This window comes from Corapipo altera, unplaced genomic scaffold (genome assembly GCF_003945725.1).
Source record: "Corapipo altera isolate COAL_440 unplaced genomic scaffold, ASM394572v1 1, whole genome shotgun sequence".
NCBI classification, from domain to species: Eukaryota; Metazoa; Chordata; class Aves; order Passeriformes; family Pipridae; genus Corapipo; species Corapipo altera.
In genome coordinates, this window is record NW_020884873.1 from 11,912,298 (window position 1) to 11,937,704 (window position 25,407).

A 25,407-nucleotide genomic window follows, 5' to 3' on the forward strand; every position below is an offset into this window, starting at 1 on the left:
TTTTTCTCCAGGGACCATGATAGCACCACATTTCCCCTTGACACAAGACAGAGCACTGGGAAGGTCTTGATTTCCCCACCTATTGCCCAGCTGACAAGCAAATCCAAGGTGAAATTTGCAGCACTGTGCCCAGGAGGCACATCTCATCCTCCTGAGGAACACCCTTGGGCACTGTGGTTTTTGCAGGGTGTGGTGAGTGCCAGCCTGGGAGGGGGTTGAAAAGCAGCTGCAAACTGAATGAGTTGGACAGAGAAGAACTGGGCTTTAAGGGGGAAAAAATTTCTTCCCACTCCCATGTTCTCCCAGCAGTGGTGGCAAGGCTGGGCACAGGAGAAGAAACCGAGTTGAGTCTGATTATCTGAGTTGAAACTGGGCCTTCTTCGTGAAGAGTGGGTACACGCATCCCACATCCAGATCACAGGCATGGCACAAACAGGAAATGGCACAAGGTCTTCTATTCCAGCTCCACGTGGACATGTAGGCAAAAGCTCTAGGGCTCAAGATGTGTGTTTAAGGCACTGGCCACAAATACTGTCAGAGCAGGGACATCAGGCTCCCGTGGTTGTCTTTATGCTCTAGTGTCAGAGTCCCATGTCTGTAGGTTTGCACAGCACTAATCAAGTTCTGCGTACGAATCGAGGTTTCTCTATAGAGGCAGACTGGACTCATCAGCCAGAGTGGCAGCTGGAACAGCACAGCTTATGACACAGCTTTGTATCCCTCTGTAGAAGTAGGACAGAGAGGCTTGGCTTTCCAGGTGGTGAAAAGTCCTTGCCCAACCAGTGGACATCCCAATAACACCTCAAATCCGCGCCTTGAACAGGTCTAGGAAGACCTCACCAGCGATATAACTCAGCTTACCAGAGTTCATTTGTCAGCATTCTTGGGGACCTCTAGGAGTGCAGGAGAAGAGGTCTCAGGCTGGATACTGTAGTTTAGAGGCTATAGATGGACTGGAGTACAGTGTGTCACCCTTTCCTGTGGGGACAGGCAGCTTCTCTTTGCAGAAGGTGAAACTCTCTCACCCCAAGAGTAGGCTCACCCTCTCTCATGAACCCCTGAGTGGGTTCTTTAAAAGGCCATGTCTGATCAGCACAAATTACCTGTGTATTTTTCATCTGTTACCACTGCAGATATCTCCACCCTCTATGAGCAGAGTGCCACTCATTTGAGACAGATGCAGCATTAATATTTCTGTTTATTTAGATAAATTTACATGGTTACATTTGAACATCATCTCTGACAACTGTCAGCATGGTTTGAAGCCGCAAAGAGACAGGTTTAAAAAGAACGCACTACTGCAGAGTGCTCCTGTGCTTAATCCCTCTTTCAATAATTTCTGCATTCTTTGAGGAATAAAGTGTCCCTTCTCCAAGCTGCTGTCAGATCTAGGCATCTTAAGACACCCAGAGGAGTCCACCTCCCTGTGTAACCTGTACCAACAAGATCCCCCTTCATCACAATCATTGACATTGGTCAAAGTCACTGTAAAGGAAAAGGCCTCATGAAAGGGCTTCTTTGATCACCTGAAACAGCTGGAGATGGGGACATCAAGAAATGTGATCACAGTGGAACAGAACACAGGAAGTGTTACTTAAAAGATTAGCTTTGGATAGGTTAGTTAGAGTAACATTCAAAGATTTATGGAGTATACAAATATAGAGCAAGCTAGGCTTTGTTGTGCATTTCTAGGTAATTGCACACATTAAGAGAGGGTTTTTTTGTTTACATCATTTTCATGATCTTTCCAGATGAGTGATAGTCAAACAGTGCAAGAGAGCCATTTTTTGTGTTGGAGCACACCTCAGATGGGCATTCCCTCCTACCTGGGTATTTAATTCTGACTGACTCGTGTGGTTACTTTACAGGGAGGAATTACACTGGTCGAATAATGCAAAAGGCATTTTCCTACACAGGTTTAATTTTCTTTAAATATGGAAGTAAGAAGTCACCCATTAAGGAGTACTATTTAAAACGTGATTTATTTGTACTATTTAAAGCACATATGCACAAGTTAATTCGTTCTATGAGAAAATCTGCTTTCTGTACATTTCCTCTGCTTTTTAAATACCGAACATTTAACTTTTTCTCATCTCTCAATCTTGCTGAACAGCCATGTTATGCTGCTTTGGCTGGAGCTATTGATCATTTAAACCTGCATTAAGGGACACAGAATCAGACATGTGGCATCAATATTCTTTAACTATTCTGCTTGCACATAAAAGACAATCATGAATCCTGGGTTCTCAATATCACTATAGATCTACTGCTGCTATCACTCGTAACAGCCAGAAGCAGAGAAGCTTGGAAAGCTGTCTGAGGTTAGTTTGAAAGTCTTTACCTGTGGGATGAAATTGTCTCTTTGTGGCATGCAATTACCTTATGGGTCCTCTTATATTAAAAGAGAAAATGTGGGCTACTTTCACACTGAAAATACATGTCAAGCAGGATTGAAAAATCTATACAGACATTGTCATGAGAAAAAAAAAAGGAATAAAAAAGATACAGAGATAAAAAAGGTTACTTCAAAGCATCAAAATTATACTATTTTGCATAAGTATATGCCAATTGAAAAGGGTTCCAGCTGGTATACTTAGGCTGATATTATTACGCAATATAAATATAATGAAAACAGCTGTACTTTCTATCTTCCTAAAGGGTGATGCTCACATTGAAGTTCTATTGATTTTCAAACTACAGACACAAAACAAGTACAACGAAAGGTATGAGACTCATGGACTTTCAAATCCCTCTCCATCTTTGAATCTTCTAACAGAAACGTGACCCTTGATTTGCGTTAGTATCATAATGCAGAATTGTTTCAAGTGAAAAATACTGTTCAGTTTTGCTTTGCTCCATTCTGTTCCAACCCACAAGTGCTGATCTCCCGCCTTCAACTAGGGAGCTACAAGGACGCATTACACAATGTGGAACAGTTCAAGAAGTCTTTTAGCTGATTTGAGCGAAAGTTATTGGATAAATGCAGAAACAGCTTCCTGAGCAGCAAATATCTTCTCTCTCCATGCTCACCCATTGGGTTAAGCTGAAATCACCTCTGGTTCCGTTTGCTGACTCAGCTGAGATGTACTCCAGGAAAAATAAAACCGCTTTCACCAACAAAAGGGAGATTAAAGCTCAAATGGGACATTAAGATTTCAAGACTTAGGACCTGTCTTGAAAAATGACATTTGGGTTTGAATGCAGTCAGACTAGGAAACAAGTAACCCAGGTTTTCCATGGCTTTGGTGGGGACTCTAGTGAAAGAACCACTTCTTCTCTATTTCCAGTGTGCTGGTATCAGCGTGCTGGTAATCTACCTTCTAGATTATTAGTCCAGAAAGTTAGGAGGCACCTCATACTGAATAAGGCAGTCTCAGAGAAGGACAGACACGGTAAAAGGTAATCTTCACAGTCAGCCTTCCACAGTGAGTAGCTGAGTATGTCTATTAAGAGAGATCTCTCCTTTCCATAAAATTACTGTTCCTGAATCAGCTTTGAATTCATGATGTTGCACAACATTACAGCCAGCACAGCTCTGAGACTGGACTAGTAATGAAGCCCTGTTAAAACATCTGCATGATTTCTTCCTTGCACAGAACGGACCTCACATCCAACTGCAAAAAGCCACACAGAGTTGCCTTTAGGTAACTCCCCTCTGAAGGGGCTTTTTTTGTGGATACTGTATTGAGACACAGACTGTTCTGGATAAGCAGGTTCAGTGGCTTGCATAGGGATTCCACTCTGCAGACCAATGACACATCACAGAATGCAGTATTCTTGACTTGCACAGATCTTTTGAGATTGGTGCTTGTGTAAATACAGTATATTTATACTAGCTGATCAATCTTTGTTAATGAGGTTGCATCATACTTACTATCTTTTCTGTTATCATCTGTGCTTTGGATCAATGGTAATATCATATTTTTAGAAAAAAAACCAATTCAGAATAGACGTGTTTGTGTGTAGAAATAAAAGTACAGAGGGCCAAGCAGAACATGTATATGCCCTGAAAGGTATAGAGTTTGAGACTCCATAGGAACCTTGGAGGGGAACTGAGGGGAGAGTGATTGTGAGAGAAAGAGAGGAGGATTAATCTTTTCATCACTGACATCCTGTCCCTGGTCCCAGAGTGGTAATGTAATCTCACAGGTGCAGCAGACTATAGATCTGCATGGTGAAGATCTCCTTCGGCTAATCTTTGGAACAAGACATATGGAGGCTTTCCCCGGATTCCCAGAAATAAGGTAATTTTTATGCATTAGTGAGAAAAAATAGATTAGTGTCTGAAGGCCAAAAAAGTCAAGGGTCACCTGCAGATGCCTATATCTCTGCTAATCTATAATAATTAAGATATATAACATAAGCATTCATGCAGTACACTGGAATATAACAGACTGAGGCTAGATGAAGACTGAAGGCTAGATGAAGCACATGGCAGCTTCTAGCCAGCAGCCAGCAATTAGCAAGTTACAACAAATCTTCATTTTATCTTCTGAAGGGCATTGCAAAGGAGTCCAATGTCACCTGCAACAGAGATAATCAGAGTAGTTAATTCTAGAGCTAGCACATTTCTAACACTCCTGTATATTTTTACCCCTTATATCCATTCCCTGAAAGAATAAGGTGAGTAAAGAAGTGCTGGATTGGACACATTTATTGTTGGAGTAAGGTCTGCAGAGTCAGCCCTTTACCTTCATCAGCCATAAAAGGCTGGCTCACAGTATCAGAGGTGCTGGCTCTTGGCAGGCTAGCCAACATGAGGGGGAAAATGTAGCAGGAAAAAGGCTAGAATGGCAAAAGGAAATGTGATTAAAGCCCAGCTTCTCCTTCTCTTCTTTACTGAAAACAGCTGGAGCCACACATCAGAATTCATCTCAAAGCCATCTGACCTTTCCTAGCACCTCCACTAAAACGGGGTATTTCAGATTAAAGAAGCTACAGTCAAGTGGAAATGCTTGTTAAGTTTGTCTATAATTATTTTTTGCCTGAGAAAGGAGATGTGTGCTGCTTTATCTTGGTCAGGCTCAGAACATTAAATAAAAACAGACAGAATCTGCTTTGCAGTTCCTATTTCTGACCCAAGTTTGGAAGAATTCAAGGTAACAAATCTGCAATTGCTTACTATTGATAGTGTCAGCTAAGTTCTTCAGCTGCTTTGCATTGTCCAAGACTTCAATCCTCTGGGTGTAGGGATTATACCGAACAGAGAAAGGACGAGGGATTGTTTGAGCAAATTTCCTGAGAAAAAATACGTTAACAAATATAAAGTTGAAAATCTATTTTTTTCACTAACTCATTCTTTTCTTGGTGTGTGAATTTGTTGATCGGGGGATAAGAAAATCCATCAGAGGAAATAACTGAAATTCCTGCTGAGTGATCTGAGACCTACAGCATCTTGCAACACACTTGAATCTGCATTTGTCCCTATCACCTTTAGTTTTTCATGAACAGGACTAATTAAGTTATTGGCATGGCAATACTGCTCCTGGTACAGGCCAACTATGTAGCACTGGGATCTGCCGAACTTTAAAACCTCATTTTCCTTCAAGTGATGCAAAATATAGAGATTCTGATCCAAGTCTGCAGTTTCTGGGAAAATAAGGTCAAGTGCCTATACCATCCTGGCATACCAAGGAGCAAGCAGAGAGCTAACTTCTGGCATGGTTGATAGAAGTTTCCAGGTAATTTCAAAGATAGCAAATAGTCAATGGAGTGAAGCAGCATTCCTTCCACCCTTTATTTGCAGTGTTCTCTTTTGCAAAATAGTTAAGCCATGGTAGAAGCATTAAGATCTTGGTATCTTGGGAAAATATTAATTTGCATAACCACAGAACTGTGGAAAGAAGGACTCTGAATGGAATGAGACAGTCAGAGCTATTGTTACAGGATCCTTTTAGACCCCAGCAGGATACTGGCTTATATATCTGCTTTGGATTACTGAAGTTATTGCTGAAAGAGGAAGGAAAGCACGCAGGAGTTGATTATGAAGCCGCACTATACAGATTGTGACTCAGCATGGTAAATCTCAAATGCCCAGAACAGTGGAATATGCTGCATGCCCCCATAATGTTTCTTCAGTTTAGACCTAATTATTATCAGATAAGGGCACTGTCTCAAACAGAATTCAGTGCAAGCAGGCCACAAAGCAAGACAGCAAAAAAATCCTGTGTTGACTATGACGAATTTAGTTTTTCTAAGAGGGGAGATCACATTAGAAAATGGTCTTCCTAAATTTCAGCTGAAGGTAAGATCCTAATCAGAAGATGAATGCCTTAAACTGAAAAGTTTTAGGTCAATCTCAGGATAATATTTCAGGAATGTTTTCTATTACACATAAACAACATGTTTATGGTGCAAGCCCCTAACACAGACGCTCGACCAACACCCAGGCCTCTATTTCAATTTAACCACTTTTTCAATTTGGCCCTTGAAACAAATAAAAGAAGCTTCAAGATATTTTTTACTAAGTAAGGCAGCATCTTCCTCAAGGAACTTCCTACTCAGAGTAGATAGAAGTAGATAGAAACAGAGAAGATAGATATAGAGGAGATAGAAACTACGTGCAGAATGCTAATAACATAGATCAGAAGAGAAGGACATCTTTCTTAGATGTTATCCCAGAGAAAAGGGCAAAAGGAGAAGCTGCAGGCCTATGATGACTAAAGAAGCAGCAGGGGAGGTAGCTAGGAAGACCTTGGAGCTGAGGAGTCTGGAGTAGCAGAATGTGTCTATCTATGAATGGTAGAGAGAAAGATAAGAATCTGCAGGTCTGGGACAAGTCCTTGTGTGGCATCTCCGAATGAAAAATTTGTTGAGTGTGAACCAAGGCTAACCCCCAGTGGCTTGACTAAAATCCAGAAATATGGTGGTGGTTTTTTTAACAGGAATAGAAATACTGTTGTGAGGTGAAATCCAAGCTGAACTCCAAACACAGTCTGAGCCATTCTTGTTTCAAGAACCAGAACTGAACCTGGACCACTATTTCAAAATCTTATTGAACTGGAACTGAATCTGTATTTGAGTCACAGATGACTGAAAGATTTACTGCGTAGCCTTGTAGTCTTGTAAACACACTGCTGGTAACAAGCTGGAGGCTTTGTATTAAGCTAACCACACAGGCCTCAGGATTGGGGATATTAGACTTGCTTGAAGTTTTGTTTATCTGTAATAACAATTGTCTAATGACCATGGAGCTATTACCTAATTTGTTTTAGTTTTGCTTAATTCTGAATAATTGTGAGCTATAATGCCTACTGTTAATAATTTTTATATAGGCAGAAATAAGAAATAGTTATACTGTATATAGTGAACTAAGTCTGACCCTCAAGTAATGACGCAACATAAAGGAGAATCAGCATGGGCTGAAAACAGAGGCATTAAAGGCTCAAGCATGATGCTGCTGGTCCCCTGGCTATCAACAACTCCCACTTGTCAATTATTCACAGTAAAGCAAACTTAGGAGTGGCGAAAAAGCAGTTTAGAGGAAACCAAGGGGATAAAGACAAAAATATTTAGCATAAATAGTAAATTCAGAAGTAACACAGATTTGGAGGCCAATGAAGGAAAAGCAAGAGATAAAGCATGTTTGAAAACATAAAAATGGTCTTCAGGGTTGAGGAAGAAGAAAAGAAGAAAAGAAGCACCGATACTGCCCATCTCCTCACAAAAGAGAGGAGAACTCCATTCATTAACATCACAGTCCTACTCTGAAGACCTCAAGGTGCTTGTTACTTGACAATGCCACCCCCACCACAAGATTGAAACTGCTGACTTAAGACACAACACAAAGTTTAAGGGTGAGCATAACCTCAGAGGTAAAGGAGTAGATGCTAGGAGATTTTTTCTTTTACAAGAACTGTTAACTCTAGTAACTAATGTTAAAAGAACCTGTTTTACATTAATTAGCCAGCTTTGACCCTAAGTATTAGTATCATTGCAATTGGACTGGTATTTTTTTTTGTTGCATTTTAGTTAGATGAGACTCTTATTACACTAAACACAAATTCTTGGCTTCATGTATAAGGTATGTTCCCATTACTGCTCATATTTGCCCAAGATTCTGAAGATATCAACTGATTAGCCTCTTTAAGCTTTGCACCATCTTTTTCTAATGCCTCTTGAAACATTATTGTCAACCCAAGATCCATTATGGCAATGGGATGCACTGTATTTGCAATGGGCAAGAAATGGGATCTTCTCTGGAATGACTGGCTTACCTTAGCTTTTCTTTTGCATCTTTAAAACTTTCAGCAACATAGTAGATAGGCTGGAACTCAGTAACAGGGTGCTTCTGCACAGAAGTCTTCTCCAGTACTAGGGGCTGAATCTCAGGTTCACTTGATAAACAATACTATGAACAAAAACATAAGAAATTTATTTCTGTTTAAAAGTGTTTAAATGTGCTGTGAAAGAAATATAGACCCACTGAATGCCATCCCACCTCAGACAGGAAAAAGCTGCTTCTGTGGCATACAATGATAATGCCACCTACTAGGAAAGAAACAGGTATGTTTCCTGTTTTTGCATACACCTACACACTTATCAGAGCTCTTCAATGAAGTACGACATTTCATGCTATTTCTATGCACAAAGTATGAAGCAAAAATGAAGATTTGAAGATATTTAGAAGAGAAATTTTAGTGATTATAAACATATTTGGAATGTTTTCTAGAACACACCTGAAGCTCCCCAAATGAAGACAGCAGACCTGCACCATATGCCTTCAGTGAATCACCTTCCTTACACAGTCCAAACTCCACCGTAAACCAATAAACCTAGCAAGAAAATTAGACAGAAATTATGATTCCTTGATCAAAACTGGTATGTCTAAATGAATACATTTGGAGTTTGAATTTCTATTTAAAATGTTGTCATGTGTCAAATTCAAATGTATAAATGCAATAAATGTCCCCTAATACTGCGATTCTTCTCCTGGAAGGGGCACAGAGCTAGACTCTATGTGCCTGAGGATCAGTTCAGTTCCCTGACAAACACAGTTGTATTTTACTGTGTTCATCTTTGTCAGCAGGGGCAAGAAATCAGAGCAATAAAGCTTTACTTTGGCTGGCCAACCCAGTAGAAGTTTCAACCTTAGTTTACAAAAGTTTGTGTCCTGCTTCACACAGAAGACATCTAACTGCAGCAACAAGAGGATGAGCAGGTTGTTAGTGCAAGAGGAAGATGGTGTGTAGTCTAGTCTGACTCCTTGGTCTGTCATTTTGAAGGGATACCTGCCCTGGTTCAAAAGAACTACCTCATCTATCAGAAGCATCAAAGCTGTGCAATGCTTTGCCCAGGTGGGTTTGCACTGGTGACACTAATCTCACAGGAATACCCTTGCTTTTATTTGAACTTTGCAACTCTGGGTCTCAGTAGTCTCAGAGTAGCATTCAGGTGAGTGATGTTGACTGCAGAGGACATTATCTGCCTGGCAGAGTGGAAGGGAAGAGATGCTTGCAGTAAGAACAGCTACTGAAGCTGCCTCCTGAAATTTCCTGTGGGGATGTAGTAACATACCATCTTTTCTTGCCCAATATGTTTGTGCTGGAGGAAATCTTGTCTGGGCTTCTGTGTTTAATCACAACTGTCACTTTGAATAAGGGGTGCCAAAGCTATTTTCCTTTAATGCAACTGTTTCAGGGTGGGGTTTTCCAATCACAGTCTTCACTCTGTTCTCATTCAACTCTATGGGAGTTCTATCAGTGACTTCAGTGGCAGCAGAATTAAGACAACACAGGGCGCTTTGGAAAATTGAGCCCTCATTTATTAAATTACCGTAGCAAGTTTCTCGATGAAATCATCTGGAGCTCCCAGAGATGCCAGTCCAATTTCCTGTAACAATAAACCATTATTCTTCAAGCTGTTTATTGCAAACATTCTTCCTGTCCCATATTATGTAATTGCTCACATTTTAAATGTTACCATTGCTTACTACCACACACAAATGTTTACAGGACATGTTCCTATCATGCAAGATCAATTTTAAACCAGAAATCTCTCCAAAAACGAACAAAGGGTCTTGTCCAAATGTCATTTACAAGGCATGATCCTTTGTGCTTGGTACAAAGCCCATTGAGGTCAAATAACATTTTATTCTTGCTTTGACAGGCTTTTGATCAAATCTAAAGTGCACATCTGAGAGAATGATATGGACAAAAGGAGCTAAACCAATCACACCCACACACCTTATATATTCCTCTCTGTTTTGATGGGCCCTGATTAAAGGACTTTTCCTGGAGCCTTGAATGAGCTATTTTGTCTGAATGACAGGGCATGATTTGAAAGAGCTTATTCATACCTTGGGAAATAATGGAGACTTTTCCAGGAGGCATGTAATAGTCAGATCCAGAAGGCAGACACACAAGACTATATATGACCAGGTTCCTTTCTCTATTTTATCTAGTGAGGACTGCATAGTGCAAAATCAGAGGGTCTCCGACACATACTCCAAAGACATTGGAGCAACTGTCACCATGTCAAATCCTAGTAAGCCAAGATATAAGAGGACTTGTCTTGAAGGAAACCCCAGTTCTGGAAAAGGGCAGAACCTGTAGGCAACACTGTGAACTTACTAACTAGATCAAAGCAACTTCTCTCTTCTGAGATATTACATGAAGTCCATTTTCTCTTCCTTCCTGCCTTCCAGCCTTCCTGCCTGCCTTCCTACCTTCCTTCCTCATTCCTGCCTTCCTTCCACATTCCTGCCTTCCTTCCACATTTCTGCCTTCCTACATTCCTTCCTGTCTTCCTTCCTGCTTACCTACCTTCCTTCCTGCCTTCCTCCCTCCCTCCCCCCTCCCTCCCCCCCCCCCCCCTTCCCCCTCCCTCCCTTCCTTCCTCTATTCTCCGTCCTTCTTTCTTTGTTTTTCTTTTTTCTTTCTTTTTCTTTCTTTCTCTTTCTTTCTTTCTCTTTCTTTCTTACTTTCTTTTTCTTTTTGCTTTCTTTTTCTTTCTTTCTCTTTCTTTCTTTCTTTCTTTCTTTCTTTCTTTCTTTCTTTCTTTCTTTCTTTCTTTCCTTCTTTCTCTCTTTCCCTCTTTCCCTCTTTTACTCTGCCTTTCTGCCTTTCTATGTTTGTGTATTTTCATGTTTTCTGGTAAGAGGCAGGCAAAAATTTACTCCATCAAGGTTTGGCTTCTTTTCCAGAGACATTAACACTACCAAAAGAAAGCTCCTCTCCAGCCTTCTCCCATGCTTACAGCTGGGACAATTCCTCACTTTCCTCAGCCTTCTATGTGGCTTCAACAGAAAACAAAACAAACAAAAAATCCTCACTTTCCCTAATATTTGAAGATCATGGTGGGATAATAATTCATCTGACTCAAGAGCTATTTGGCTCAAAAGTAACTCTCCTTTGCTCAAAGTAACTTTGCTCAGAAGGATCAACATTTGCAAAAAGGTTTTCAGAAGATGACTTTACAAAAGGGTTACCTGTAAAAAAACAGCTCACACAAGATGATATTTGGAGTTGATGATTTCACCTAAGTTTCGAGCAATAAATAAATAATATCAGACACTCTTAAACAGTATGCTTAAAGGTGAATCCACACCATCCTTCATAGCTCTTGGATCATTCTCTGAATTACCTAGTCTTTCGTGTGTTCAATCATACAAATAGTATAACCACTGAGCAACTTACCTGGGAAAACTGAGCAAAACTGGGGTCAGCAAAAAGAGGTACATGTCCTAGGAGCTCGTGACAAATATCGCTGCAGGAAAAGATGACATCTGAATTACTGTGAATTACAGGAAAAGTCCAGCAATGCTGGATGAACGCCCTAGAGTCAGCAAATAGGTAAGAGCGTAGTGCATTTGCTCCTGTAAGAAAATATCGCTCCAAGGAAAACATTTTGCTCTAAGATTATTCTCATGATGGAAATACTTGCAAACTCCAGGATTTTCAGTGCTTTTATCATCATACATCCCTCAGCAGAAGGATGATACACTATCTGTTTTTCCTTATGGAAGAAAACCATCCATTTAACTGCCTACCCAGCTCAAGAAAGCCCAGAAAGATATCACTCCACCAAAGAGAACATAGATGTTTCAGTCTCAAGGACAAGAAACATTTTTAGATGGAGCTCAGGCAACTAAGACAACTCGCCATAATGTCAACATGTACCTCAAGAGCTCAACTCCAGTCCCTGTTCAGGCCCACAGCCTCCCACTGAGAGGTGAAAGCTACATATGGTGAAATAGGTAGGATTATTTCATCACTAGTTGAAGTTGGCAGCTGGACAGGCAAATGTCTCACCTAGGGACTGTTAGATTTTTCAAATACAGAGAAGTGATTTGGTGAGATGGAAAAGGGAGAGGTATAAGATGCTCTCAAGAAGGCCAGGACTGTGGAAAACATTTCAGCCTGGCTTTGTGCAGGATGAGAATAGGGTGAGCAAAAGCAGGAAGTAAAATCAGAAGAATGAAACTAGAAAAAAAGAAGGGAGAAGAGGGAAGTGTGGGAAGTAAGGAGAAAAGAAACAGTAAGGGAGGTGAGGAAGAATTGCAACAATATGAAGCAGAATGAGAAAACTGTTTTGAAAACGGCAAGTGGAAAAGGACAGTGGACAGGGACAGAGAGAAACATTCCAACGTAAAACTGAAAAAGTGATGGGTTCAGTGGTCTGGGCTTCCCCTATCTTGCTGCCAGAACCTTGCTTGCAACATGTTGAGTCATTCCTGCACTGGATTTCACACCACTATTTGGGTGTTAATAGCTAAGCTAAATGTGTTAAGACACTGTTCTCTTGCATCCCAGCCACCAGAGAAGCATGCCTTCAGTAGCAAAACCATCCCATTTGCCCCAGAAGAACTTGCAGAAGAGGATGAAAATTGTTAAAAAGACTAGAAATGTTCTGGAAAAGTTTTCAGAAGAGAGTAAGTAGTCACTTGGCTGCTCTCCATTAACTCTGTTCCCAGAAGTGCTCCCGATTCCCACATGGTTATTATCGGTTGGACTGACCCTGCTGTTAGTCTGCTGCAATTTTACACACTTTTTGTGCCAAAGTACTTACGGTTCTGGTGTGTACATAGGTTTGGACGCATGGCGAATATACTGTGTAGAGTGGAATACTCGAAATGCCAGCCCAGCCAAGAAATCCCGAGAGGACAGCAAGCCTGCAACAGGACGCAGGCGAAATCCAGTGCAGCCTGAAGGGAAAAAACATGGAATCTTAAAAACAACTAATGTGTTCAATTTATCCATATCCAGACTTCTTGCAGTGGAAGTTTGTTAATTGTTTTGGGGTTGGTTTGGGTTTTTTTTTTTCTCTCCCTATGTTAAACAGAGTTTAATTGTGAAAGAGCGGGGAATTTGTTACTCATATATACCACCAGCACAGTATCTGAGCATCTGTCCAACTGTACCCCTGGAAGCATTAGAGAGGGACCTGGGACACAGGTTAAGTCATACCATAGGGAGCCTATGGTAAAGCAGGGACTGTTTTTACATCTCTGGAAGCATCACCCCCACTGATAGCTGAGGCCTTTAGTTTCATCTGGTTCTTTTAGGTGCTTCAAACTTACTCTGCAAGAAGTTTGAGACATCTTCAAGTTGGGGAATATTGTCCTCTTGGTAGCCACAGTACTTCTCCAGCAGTGGGAACACGTGGTTGTGTTCGTAACAAGCATGAGTTGGATAGAGACTCTTCAGCTCCCTGAAGACGGTGCCCCATGTTTTCTTCTCTTCTTCCGTATAGATGACACGAGGAATAGGTTGGCCACTAGAAAGAAAACGGTACCTTCCGTAGCAGCGACACAGAAGATGTCATATGCTACCAGCACCACACTCTTTCTCCTTTTACACTTGCTATTTTCAAAACAGTTTTCTTATTCTGCTTTGTATTGCAGGTTTACTTGGGCTGACCAGGAGCTGCTGGTGCAGGAGGCAAGATGCCTTTGGTCTGACATGTAGATGCAAAAGGAGCCTCACCTGTCCCTAGGCACTGGCTGGAAAGGGCTCTACTGACCTTGGCTGAGATATTGGCCATTAGCCAGATCCTTGCATTATTGTGTTAAAAATAAATCAGTGCTTATTTGTTTTTGTTCTTTTTTTTTACCTTTCTAGATATGAAGTAGCTGCTTTATTTCTTGCTCTAATGTGCATTATATTAATTGTTTTTGTAACAACAGGGAAACCATCAGCTTAATAAAACTCTGTTGGAGTGGCAGAGAAATTCTGATCTGTGCTTTATGCTGTAACAGATGCAGACTCCAGCCAATTTGACTTTTTATAATTGTAATGAGCAATTTTGAGTCAAATCCCACCCTCAGGCCTCCATGGGCTTAGCTCATGCTGAAGCTAACAGGAATCATACAATCACAAGCAATGCAGTCTGGCCTCCTGTGAATAGCCAGTTCCTCAGCAATAATGTTAGGGCCATAGGTGAATCCAGCAGCTTTGAAAAATCAAAGGGTTTTAAGGAACTTAATAGGGTTAACATCACTGCTGGAATAATGCTGGAGTTTTCCAAACCCCAGAGACCCATTGTTAAACTCTTGATGATACCCTACAATCTCCTACTCCCTCATTTTTTTTCTTGAGCCTGAGGGCAGCTCCTCTGGAGTACCATAATTTTCTGACTCTGTATCAGCCCTCCTTGATCTGTGGAGCTTTAAACATCCTGTTGAATTATGAGGATTTCTGGGAGATTGTTGTTCCTATAGCACTCCCAAGTAATCCTCAAACACCTTCAAGGGTTATTTCAATTTCAATTAATTTCAATTAAAAAAATTTAGGATCAGTGGAGCCGGAGGCAAAGGAAGGCAGAAGGAAGAGGCAAGCTAAAAGCAAAGAAAAGAGAAGTCAGGAAAATTAGACATTCAACAAAAACAATGGGTAAATCTATCAGAAGAGGAGGCAAAGAGCAAAGGAAAAGTAGAGGCAAACATAATAAAGAAAGAGGATAAAATAGGTGCAAAAAAGGAATACAGAAAAGAATGGAATTGAAGACGGGAAGAAGAGTACAAGACAAGCAACCGCTGACCCATCTCACCTTTGCAACCGGGTAGCACCTTCGCAAGCTAAGCACATTTACCTTTTCATATACTTCCCACGAAGCCTAAAAACTTTGGTTGTGCCTCTCCTCCTGCCTGCTTCTCTGTATCTCTGTCCCCCTATGCTGGAGACAACCTCTGACCTCTCCTCCCCACTGGAGAGCCTGAAAGGTATGTCGTGGTGTAGCACCCGAGGCAAAGACATCACAGATCCATCTGTGCCTTCCTAAATTAACACACAAAGTCACAAAAACCACATACCTTCTTTCCATGAGCCCCAGAAGCCCAGACATGGGCTTTGACACCCTATTTACTGAAAGACCTAATTGGAAAGTCTGAGAACTTCACATAAAAGGTTCATTTGGGACTTAAGTCTAGGTCTGTACAGGTTCTGTTTCCAAAGTAACTGAAGATCTGAATAACAGACTAAATATTAATAAGTTACATCTTGGAACATACTGGTTTAGTTCAAATCTTGGAGGGAGGGGTGGTTAACTTTTTTGCTTTATTTCAGTGTACGATTTGGTGAAAGCCTACAAACTGGAGAATAGAATTTGCTATCTACTGTGCAAGAAAGGTACATCTCTTGTGAGATATCTATCAGCACACATTAGAACCATTTATATCTGGACACAATGTCTTATTCAAATTTCCTAGTTGGGAACTGAGGTCCTGACTTTTTTTACCTGATATCTTGTACTTTCCATGAATCACTTCAGTGTTGTTTCTCATTTTGTGATTGGATTATTAGCTCTTTTGCTTAGGGGCTATCTTTTCATCCTGTGTAAAGTGGACCCCTAAATGTAAAATATAAGTTATTTTTTCTTTGCAACCACAATTTTTGCCAGTCCCAGCAATAATCAGGCCTAGTAATACTAATCTATATGTGCAAGTGGCTCTGGGAATAGAATTTTTTCTCCTCCAGATCTGATCACCGAAAGCAATCAACCAAGCCTGTTCTAACTGAATTTATCCTGTCCATTCATTTTTCTTGGGAAATGAGAGCCCAAATTGCTGACTGCAGCTGGATCAGACATGATAAAAGTAGGGTATCAGACACTGGATTAGCATCAGAACCATAAGTTATTCATTATTTTAATAGTGTATGCAGCTCCTGCTTTAATGTTAATGATAGGCACTCCTCTCCCAGCCCTGGTTTAATGGGGAGAATACCAGAAGCATCTTTATTCAATGCTCAGGTCTTTGTAGTAGCAACAGAGTCTGCTGCTCAATTAGACAACAAAGCCAGGGAAGAGGGGTGTTGAGGGGAAAGAAGGGAGATGATGTTCTCTTCTGAACGTGTGCCTGGAACAATTTACTTTTGTTTTGTCATGATTTGGGGATAAATGCACGAACAGTAAGATTTAAACCCATGGTAGAGAAAAGCCAACACCAGGAGGATTCTTACGGAAAAACAGGGATTGCCAGCAGGGTGAGCACCCTAGAAGAGGGCAAGAGATGTGGGTTTGCTTTTTGCCCATGCACTGAGTACTCACTGTCTGTAGTTGTAGGCGATATCTGCAAACTCCTTCCTCCGGGCCCGGTACACGGGATCTTTGAACCCCTGAAGAGAAACAGGGACGGTCAATCCATGCATAAGTGCAAATGGTGAACAGCAACAGCCTTCCTCCCACTGAGCACCCTCAGGCATGGCTGGTGTAGTCTGAGAAGTGCAGGAAGCGCAGTGGGAAAGCTGCCTTCGTTCTGCCAGGCTCTGCTCACAAAGGGCACCACTCCTTCCCAGTCTGCAGAGCCACCAGAACAGCCATTGTCACAGTCTCACAGCACCTCTCACCCCACAGGTCCTTTCATTTTCCCATTTCTGCTTGCTACAAAATAGGGAAACATGCCCCTTTACAGCAACAACAAGGCACTCCCAGCAAGAGCAATACACAGAATTAACAGCACTTGGATAACCATGCCCTTCTGGTTTCTCTTGAAGCTTGTTGCTGTTCCTGGCACAGCTGGGCTTCTCCAGAGGAGCAGAATCAAAACACACTAGAAATACATTCATCAACTCAATCAGATTTTTAGACAGGTTTTCAGCATGAACCACACTTTAAAGTGCTCATTTTCAAACTGCTAGAGGAACAGTAGGCACTTAGCAGGCCAAAAAGCCCTATTTGTACTTCAAATTCAATCATTCAAAGGGAATTGATGACTACAAAGAATGTCTAATAGACCTTGTGGTTGGGAGCTTGACCTTTGCAACTAATTACCAATAAAACCAAGGATAAGAAATAAAACCTCTAAATCTTCATCTAGGATAACCATTTTCCTACCCCAGTGTGCCTGCTTTTTAGACCAAAAGCTCCTCAGTGCTAGGAATGCCTTCAGCACTTGGAGTATGGAAACATCCTCCCACGCTAGGATGCACTTCCACAGGGCAAATGGGAACAGCTCACTGGGCACCATGGTCGTTCATAAATGAGTCTCTTAGTGGGGAACAGCACAACTGGACTGAGAGGCCACGAAACACAACCAAGTACAGGAGACAGCTGAAGCAGAGTGTAAATCTCAGCATGAATCAAAAAGAGGCAGCCAATGGCCAAGATTAACCTTTCATAGAGATCACTGTGATTAAATACCATATATCACTTTAACTACTAAAAACACAGGCTTCTTCAATTTCTCTCCTGCACTCTGTGGACTGTCACACCTATTTACCCCAGCAGCTGGATTTCTTTTTTAAGGCACAAGTGCTCACCAACGAATTCTAGGAATTGGAGGAAAGATGCTTCATTCCTTTTAATATATTTTTCTTTTTTCAAATACAGTCTTGGTCTATTCCCACATGACACACAAGGGGGCCATTGGCTCAGTGTACCTCCTTTCATTCTGCCTTTTATATGACCACACTGAACATCATGAATCATTGTACATGGTACATAACACATCTTGAATTAAGCAATAGGTCGTGAATGACTAATTACTCCATCTCAATAAAACTAATAGCAGCAATTTTTGTTGCACTGCATGTAATTTATTTATAATCACCCTATCTCAATTAAACTAATAGCAGCAATTTCTGGTGCACTGCATGGAAGTCAGTGTGTTTTGACAATGAAAACAAGTTGTTGTTTGCTTGGAGAGGGAATAGAGGCAGGAAATATTCTTGTATCTGAAAAAACTGAAAAACCACAAAACAAATTTTTTTATCGGCTAAATCAATGAACAAAACTTTCTGATGCTACCATTTAAACCACAAACTTTTTGAACCAAGAACCTTTTCTTTTGTTGTGTCTCACTATACAAGTACCACATCAGATTTAACAACCGCATAACAAGACACTAAGCTAAATCATGTGTATGTAATCAAGGATGAAAAACCAGTCTTCCCATCTCTGGGCTATGATACATTGCTTCTTAAATTTTTCTTGTTAGTGATACATAAAATGAGTCTGAAGTGACCACACCAGACTCATCTGGGAAAACTAGATGTACCCTTCTGGTGGCCCTGTGCTCTGATGACCACTGATGACTTTTAGGGTCTCCTGGTATTTGCTCAATTAAAGCAACCTTCTGTTTGATTTACTTCTTAACCAGGGATTAGGTTAATTCTAACCTTAGAAATGTGGTACCACCCTTCTCCTGTACCATGTGAGACTTAGTCTACTAGATCTGTACTAAAGCAGAGCAAATGTAAATGAGAGAGATATCTGTCTCAATAACTAGGAAAAAAGCTTAAAAAAGTAAAGCTCTTACAGGATGATCAGCATCCAGTTCTGCTCCGTAGCTTAGGATCTGATTGGCAAACCTGTCCAGCTCCTGGATGCTTCTTGGGAACCATGGCACTGAAAAACAAAAACGAAATAGAGACTGGTATGCTTCTTTGTAATTTGGTTTGGGACCATCTTCTGATCTTTCCATTTATTCACCATAAACATAAAGAAATGTATGCAAGGGGCTAAATTCTTTGGGCAGCAATCCTTTTTCCTTTAGTAGAAAGCAAAAACAAACTGTGCAAGTGTCTTGAATTTGTGGCTGTTTGGCACTGTTGGAAGAATACAGAACATCAAGAGTATCTAACCCTTGGTGCAGAGATGGTTTGTAATGTTTATGATTTTCTGTTTATTACTTCTGGTCTCTTGGCTTACCAAGATGTAGGAATTTTTCACAATAGCTAGGATTTTTCCCCCTTTTAAAGGAACAACAAGAAAACCCGCAACAGGGGTACAGAATTATTTGACACTCTAAAAATCTCTTTCTAAGACCCGCGTGGTGACCTCCCTTGAACAAGGATTCTGAAATAAAATTATAAATGGCACTGTAATACTCCAAATCAGCACTGTATTACTACAGTCATTATACAATAATGCATTCACTTGATTAACATTGTTGGTCTGTCTTCTATTGCCTTGTAACTCATACACTATACGTGCTGCCTGTGGCACAGCCAGCATGTGAAAAGGGACCACATTGACTACACAGCATGTAATGTCCATGGGACCCTCCCCTTAAATAAGAACATGAGGTGAAGGACAAAGAAGAATCACAAGGATTTCCAGATGTGGCATGTTGAGACAGAGAAAAGAGGAAGTCAAATGTTTTCATGGCAATTGCAACACTGAAAGGTTCCTTGCACCTCTTAGGTACATAGAGCAGTTATCCCAGGTCCAAACTCCTTCCCAGAGCCAGGAGTGCATTTACCCAGTCGTCTAGGCAGACTCCTGACACATATCCCCTTGAGAGAAAGAGGCCCATCACATGTGGAGTGGCTCTACCAGGCTGCAGCCCTCTCTTCCTTCTCCTCCAAGATGATCCAGTTGCATATCAAGCCAGGTCACCACTGGGCCTGGCCACCCCATCCCTCTGCAATGCTGAGACAGGAGAGCTCAGTGGAGGAAGCACAGTAACTGTGGGCCCTTGCCCAGTCATTGCTTTGGGAAGTGCATCAGTAGTATCACTACCAGGTAGCACTAGCGACTGGGCATATCTTGGGAGCTGCCAGCTCTGCTGTGTTCAGCTTGCTTGGGTCTCCCTTCTGTTGCCTCATTCTTACATTTTTGGCCCTCTGATCCAAGCTACCTGCATCTTTCCCCTTTCCTTCTGTCCAAGTCAGAGTCAGTTGTCAAGCCTGAATTTAATAGACCGTGAGGAACTTCTCACAAATACAATTAGTTGTTCTTTGAGCCCAAATACACATCTGTCTCCAGGAAACTCTGCAGCACTTACGTCTATCATTTCTTTACATGTGACAAGAAAAATTACTACCCTGGTTTTTTTAAACTTGATTATTTCATGTGTTGTTAATTAGATCCTGCATATAAGCATTATTTGTTGTCATTCACCTTTTCCAGGCCACCTAGAAATTTATATCTCTGTCAGATCCTCCATCTACTCTCAGTTTTCCTGGCTTTTCCTGTGCATTTTAGGCACAGAAACCATGGGCTATCTCATGCACTCTCATCACTTCCCTCTGCACCATTTCCAGTTCTATTTTTTCTGTGGCCTGATGGACCACCTATGGGATAAGAGGATCTCTCTGTCTCCAGGACTATTCAGTCATGATTTCTGCTGAGCCCAACACTGTGGAGGGCACTTGTGGCACTGGGTTTCTACAAGTCACCTGCACAGAGGCACCGGAGCAGCAACAGCATTTACAGGTCACACTTTGGCTCAGCCCCATGCAGAGTGCCCACTGCCCCTGACCTACTGTCCCAGGGCCAGCCCGGCTCCATGAGCATTCCCACCTGGGAGCCTTCATATTTGTTTCAGGCAGGCCATGGAAAACAGGCAGCTGGTGGCTGCTGGCCAGGAAGATGCCTGAGCTCCCCGGGCTGCGGAGACCCGTCACGATGCTCAGCGGTGCTCCAGCTGTGTTTTCCTTCTGCCGCGCAGCAGAAGTGGGATTTGGTCCACTCTCTCTAAGATGCACCCTTCTGCTTTACCCTAAAAACCAGACCTGAACAAGTCACTAGATGGCAGCAGCAGACTCAGGAAGATCTTCCCCACATACGTTTCTTTGCTGCTGGATGTACGGCTAGTTCTCTTAGTTACTCAAGAAATACTCTCGCCTTGTCGTTAGAAACTTTCCTGCACCTCCAACCCCTTGAGTTAAACTAGTCGGAGGAGTAGAAAAAGGTGTGTTTGATCCCTAGAGAGGGGTCACTACTTACACCATGTGTAGGGTGAGCACAGGCAGCCTTCCTGAGCCTGGTTTTTATGTGGGTTTATCTCCTGGCTCTATCCCTGAGTTTGTGTGATGGTGGAGGACTCGCTCCATTGTGCTTCAGACTCCCCACTATCAGCTTGGGCTGAGGCACACTGGTAAATGTTTTTAGATTAGGTACTGGGAAAAAAGCTGCCTGGCACTCCCACAGTAAAGGATTTGTCAGTGTTAGAGTGAATAACCACTCTTCTCAAGGACACACCGTGAACTGAAGGGTCCAAGCTGTGTAGACAAATTGGTGGGGGCTGAAGTCTGCAGTGGATTTTGGCAGTGATGTCTGCAGGGTTTTGCTGGCCTGAATCAGAAGGGTCTCAGGGGCGGGGTTTGAATCATTGAAACTTCAAATGGATGTAAAATAGTGGCTTACTTTCATTAAATGCACTTTTTTCTCAAGATTGCCAAAGTACTTTGTGTGGAGCTTACAATAAACTACAAAAAACTGACTCCAGGCTGATGTGGTATCAGTTCCGGGTATGGAGATGGGTGACTTGTTTTTCACCTACACAGGAGCAACACCTTATCTTCCTGTCGTGCAGCTCCTGCAGGGCGGAAATCTACTGATCCTGTCTACCCAAACACCAGCAGTAGCTAAAAGAAAGCAGCTCTGATCTTGCAGAGCTGGCTGAAAGTGGCAGATTGTGAAAGGGAAATCCCAAGGATGTTTAGTGCTACATGCACCAGCATAACTGATGTTAAGTTGGTTCCTGAAAAGTCCTGAGCCTTCTCAGCTCTTATGGAAATCAAAGATTCTGAGCACAGACCCTGGGCAAACACAGCATCAAGTCCATACAGCCCTTGCATCAGGGACCAGGGTGCAAAAGGGCTACTGGGTCTTCTGCCTAGTTGTGGAGTGCCAGGAGACGTCCCCAGCCCTCCCAGAAACTATTTAAAAGATCAAATCAAATTACCCCTTGGCTGATTCTATTCCATATTTTGTTTGCAACATCCTCCTCCAGCCCATTTGCCAGACTCACTGTCTGTCTGCACAGCGATTAATGAATTGCCAGGGCAAGCTGTTGCAACACTGGGTCTCTGTGAAGGTCTGAGGAGCAAACGTGGGCTGATCAGTAATAAATATTGATTTGTCTGTAAGTGAAACGGCAGCATTTATGGGACCATGCTGGACACCCAAGTGGTGACCAAATTATCGTGGGGTCAAATGCTTAGCAGAATGCTAATAAGCCATTTATATGAGAGGCAGTAAAGCAGGGGCAGAGAGGACTTCTGCAGAACTCCTCCATTTGGACCATTGTGAGGAGGGTCAAAGACAGGTCTATGCAATTTATAGCAGTTCAAGGCCCAGGTTTAGCCCATTTTTAAACAGTCTCAGATGCTTTAGCCAGCCTCGGGGTTTAGCAAACAAGGCCCCTACAGAACCTCAGCTCCCAGCTTGTCTTAGAAATGCAATAAATTGTCTGCATTTCCCTAATGCTGCAACAGAATAATATTTAATTATTTTTATTCATGGGCTCCAAGTGGACTGCAGATAGCCAGCTTGTTTCCAAAAAGAGCCATGAAGAGATGCACTGTGTTTGCACAACAAATCTTTCCATCTGTAGAAGGGGCTTTTGGCCCAGGAACTGCCAACCCTTCTCATCTGAAGCTCTAAAGCTACATTTGGATTTAGAGCATTTTGCTGCCCTGCTCTCAGCTAAAACTACACTGTTGATCCAAATCTGGTATTTGTGACTATTTGAATATGTTGATTATATTTTGCATTTAGTTGAAAGAAAAATAAACCTAAAAGCAGTTAAAGTGACAAAAAAAAAAAAAAAAAAAAAAAAGAAAAAGAAAAAGCCATTCATTTATCTCTTGCCCAATAAAGCACACACACGTGTTTAACACTGAACTATACAGAAGGGGCAGAATACAGAAATTTCCTCTGAGTGTCCACAAAGCAGTGCCCCAAGAATGGTAGTGTGTGCTTCCCACAGGAAAGAGCAAAATAGGGTTTTTCTTTCTCAAATCATGAGCATGAGAAAAATCAATACTTAGCAGGGAAAGAATGAGAGCATCTTTAGGCAGCAGTAGAAGAACCAGTCCCATGGGATACCAGACTGCCTCCAGAAGAAAATATTCCCAGCCTTTACCTGCCCACTGAGAGGAGTGTGGCAATATCCTCATAAACCATATTTCTGAGATTTTGCTCCCTGGGAGCATACTGTTCCCGTTCTATGTTTTGGGAATACGATTTCACATAAGCATATCAGTGGACTATGACCAGATTTGCCAGGAGGACACATTTGAAAGGCAAGCTGGCCTAAAAGGCACCACAAGGCCTGTTATTTGTTAATGTCATCACTGATAAAGGACAGCATCTTACCACACTTCCTACAGCTTGGGCTGTTCTGATCTCAGTCTGCCCTTGTAGCTGCCTCAGCCGAGAATTTGCCACCCACAGTTCATCCCCTAAGTAGGGCTAGTTTGACCTTTCAAAATATGGTTCTTTGGGGATTTCAGTTTGACTGGACTCTTACCAGTCGTGAGAGGAGTTGAAACTGAAAAAAAAGGGAAAGGGCAAAAAGAAATAACAATCTTCCTCTGTCTCCTCAGCAATAAATTGCTCCTACTTTATACTATTTCTGAATTACTGAAACTAACAAACAAACACAAGTTATCCTCTCAGACAGAAGGGGATAAAGTCCCTTTCTGAAGCACTGACAGGATAATCTAGCTCAAAAAACCCTTTGATCAACTCAGTAATATGCAGTGAAATCCTAATCCTACAGCTGACCACAGGAGTTTTGATTTCTGTGAGGTCAGAATTTCCACACACAAGACTTTCTTGGATGATATTTAGAGTTGTATCTCCATCTGACTCTGGCCTATGCTTATACAAAACTTCATTATTTAATAAGGTTTATTATTTACTTCTTCATAATAACTAGAAAAATAAAAGTAATGTTAAGCCCTGCTAGGTCCTGTAGCTTTCTTCTGAAAATTAAAAAGCTCCCAAAAGTGAACCTCTTTGATTTGACGCGATCATAAATCACCTAATCAACCTTTTGTCCCTTCATCTCATGAAGGGAGAGAATTGACTCCAAAGAGTATCTGACTCCTTCTTTTTCATCTTCAAATGTAATGTCATGGCTAGGACACAAAGGAAATGGTAAAAGGATTACCAGCACTGATCTCAAGAAGGTATTAAAGTCCTTTCATGTTGTTCCTAGGAAGGAAGAGGAAGATCCAGACCTAAAGTATTTAAAGTCTGAAATCCTATTAAAATCACATCTGTTATCTGAAGAGGCATTTAAGTATGTCTCGGACTAGCTGCCGGGCAGCCACCACCTTACCAGGCAGCCCCAACTCTAGCAAATCTCTGAGAATTAGGAGCATGAACAACTCACAAAATTTTCCTTATTTCCCTCCAAGAGCAGAATTGCAACTGACCTCCCTGGGATTTGTTACAGTAATAGTTAGTCCTGCTCACACTAAAGTGGGTGGCAGAATCTCCCTAGTTTCCCAGGAGACCTAGTCAGAAACATGGCAAAAGATGAAGCATGGCAGTTTACACAGACAGAAAATCTCCAGATGAAAAAGCTTGCAGCATAGGCAAAATAGGCAGAGACAGGGAAATGTAGCCACAAAGATCCAAGAGGATCTCCTTTACTATGGGAAAAATAAGTAATTTCAGTATATGACACAAATATTCCTTGTCAGCGTTAACCTTGTCAGTGTATCCTTACCAGTGTCCTTCTTCTTTGTTCGTGAAAGCTCATGGACTGTTGCTCCAATATCACTTCTCAAGCACTTGATGATCTTATCCAGTGCTGGGATATTCTTGCCTTCCAAGTTAATGAAGAACTCATACTCATCTTTGTTGAGACGGGAAGGTCGGGACTCAATATGGGTCAAGTTTATACCTTTTTCCTATGAGAAAAAGAAATTTTATTGCCACAGGATTTGGGAGAAGGAATATGACATAAAGGCTAGATAAACACATGTGTCAGTCAACAAACCACACTATACAATCCAAATAATTCAAAAGTAGACACTTACCTTTTGGGGCTACTGAACTGAAGATTTTCACAACAGAGAGAGAGACAAAAAGGAAGAATGAAAAGTATGTGTGATTCTCCCTCATAAAGGTTAGAAGAAGGTGAAAGCAGGATACAAGTTGTAAACAGGCTTTGTATTGTAAATGGTGACTCCAGTACCTCAAGTACATAATGAGAGCCTGTCTGTGTCGACAAGGACATTTCCCAAGGATCAACACAGGAAGCAGGCATTCCACCTGTAGAGTACC

At 41.7% G+C, this 25,407-nt stretch overlaps 1 protein-coding gene across 1 annotated transcript in view; it reads right to left on the reverse strand.

Annotated features, from left to right (window-relative positions):
• Positions 1-1,178: 1,178 nt before the first annotated feature.
• Positions 1,179-25,407, reverse strand: part of PAH (phenylalanine hydroxylase) — a 39,647-nt gene continuing 15,418 nt past the window's right edge. The window contains exons 3-13 of the mRNA XM_027661425.1: positions 24,848-25,031; positions 18,695-18,783; positions 16,486-16,553; positions 13,520-13,716; positions 13,009-13,144; positions 11,637-11,706; positions 9,775-9,831; positions 8,679-8,774; positions 8,217-8,350; positions 5,123-5,238; positions 1,179-4,524 (exon numbers count right to left, since the gene is read on the reverse strand). Of these exons, the coding sequence (XP_027517226.1) occupies positions 4,481-4,524; positions 5,123-5,238; positions 8,217-8,350; positions 8,679-8,774; positions 9,775-9,831; positions 11,637-11,706; positions 13,009-13,144; positions 13,520-13,716; positions 16,486-16,553; positions 18,695-18,783; positions 24,848-25,031 (1,191 nt within the window). The 3' untranslated portion in view covers positions 1,179-4,480. The remainder of the gene's footprint in view (positions 4,525-5,122; positions 5,239-8,216; positions 8,351-8,678; positions 8,775-9,774; positions 9,832-11,636; positions 11,707-13,008; positions 13,145-13,519; positions 13,717-16,485; positions 16,554-18,694; positions 18,784-24,847; positions 25,032-25,407) is intronic.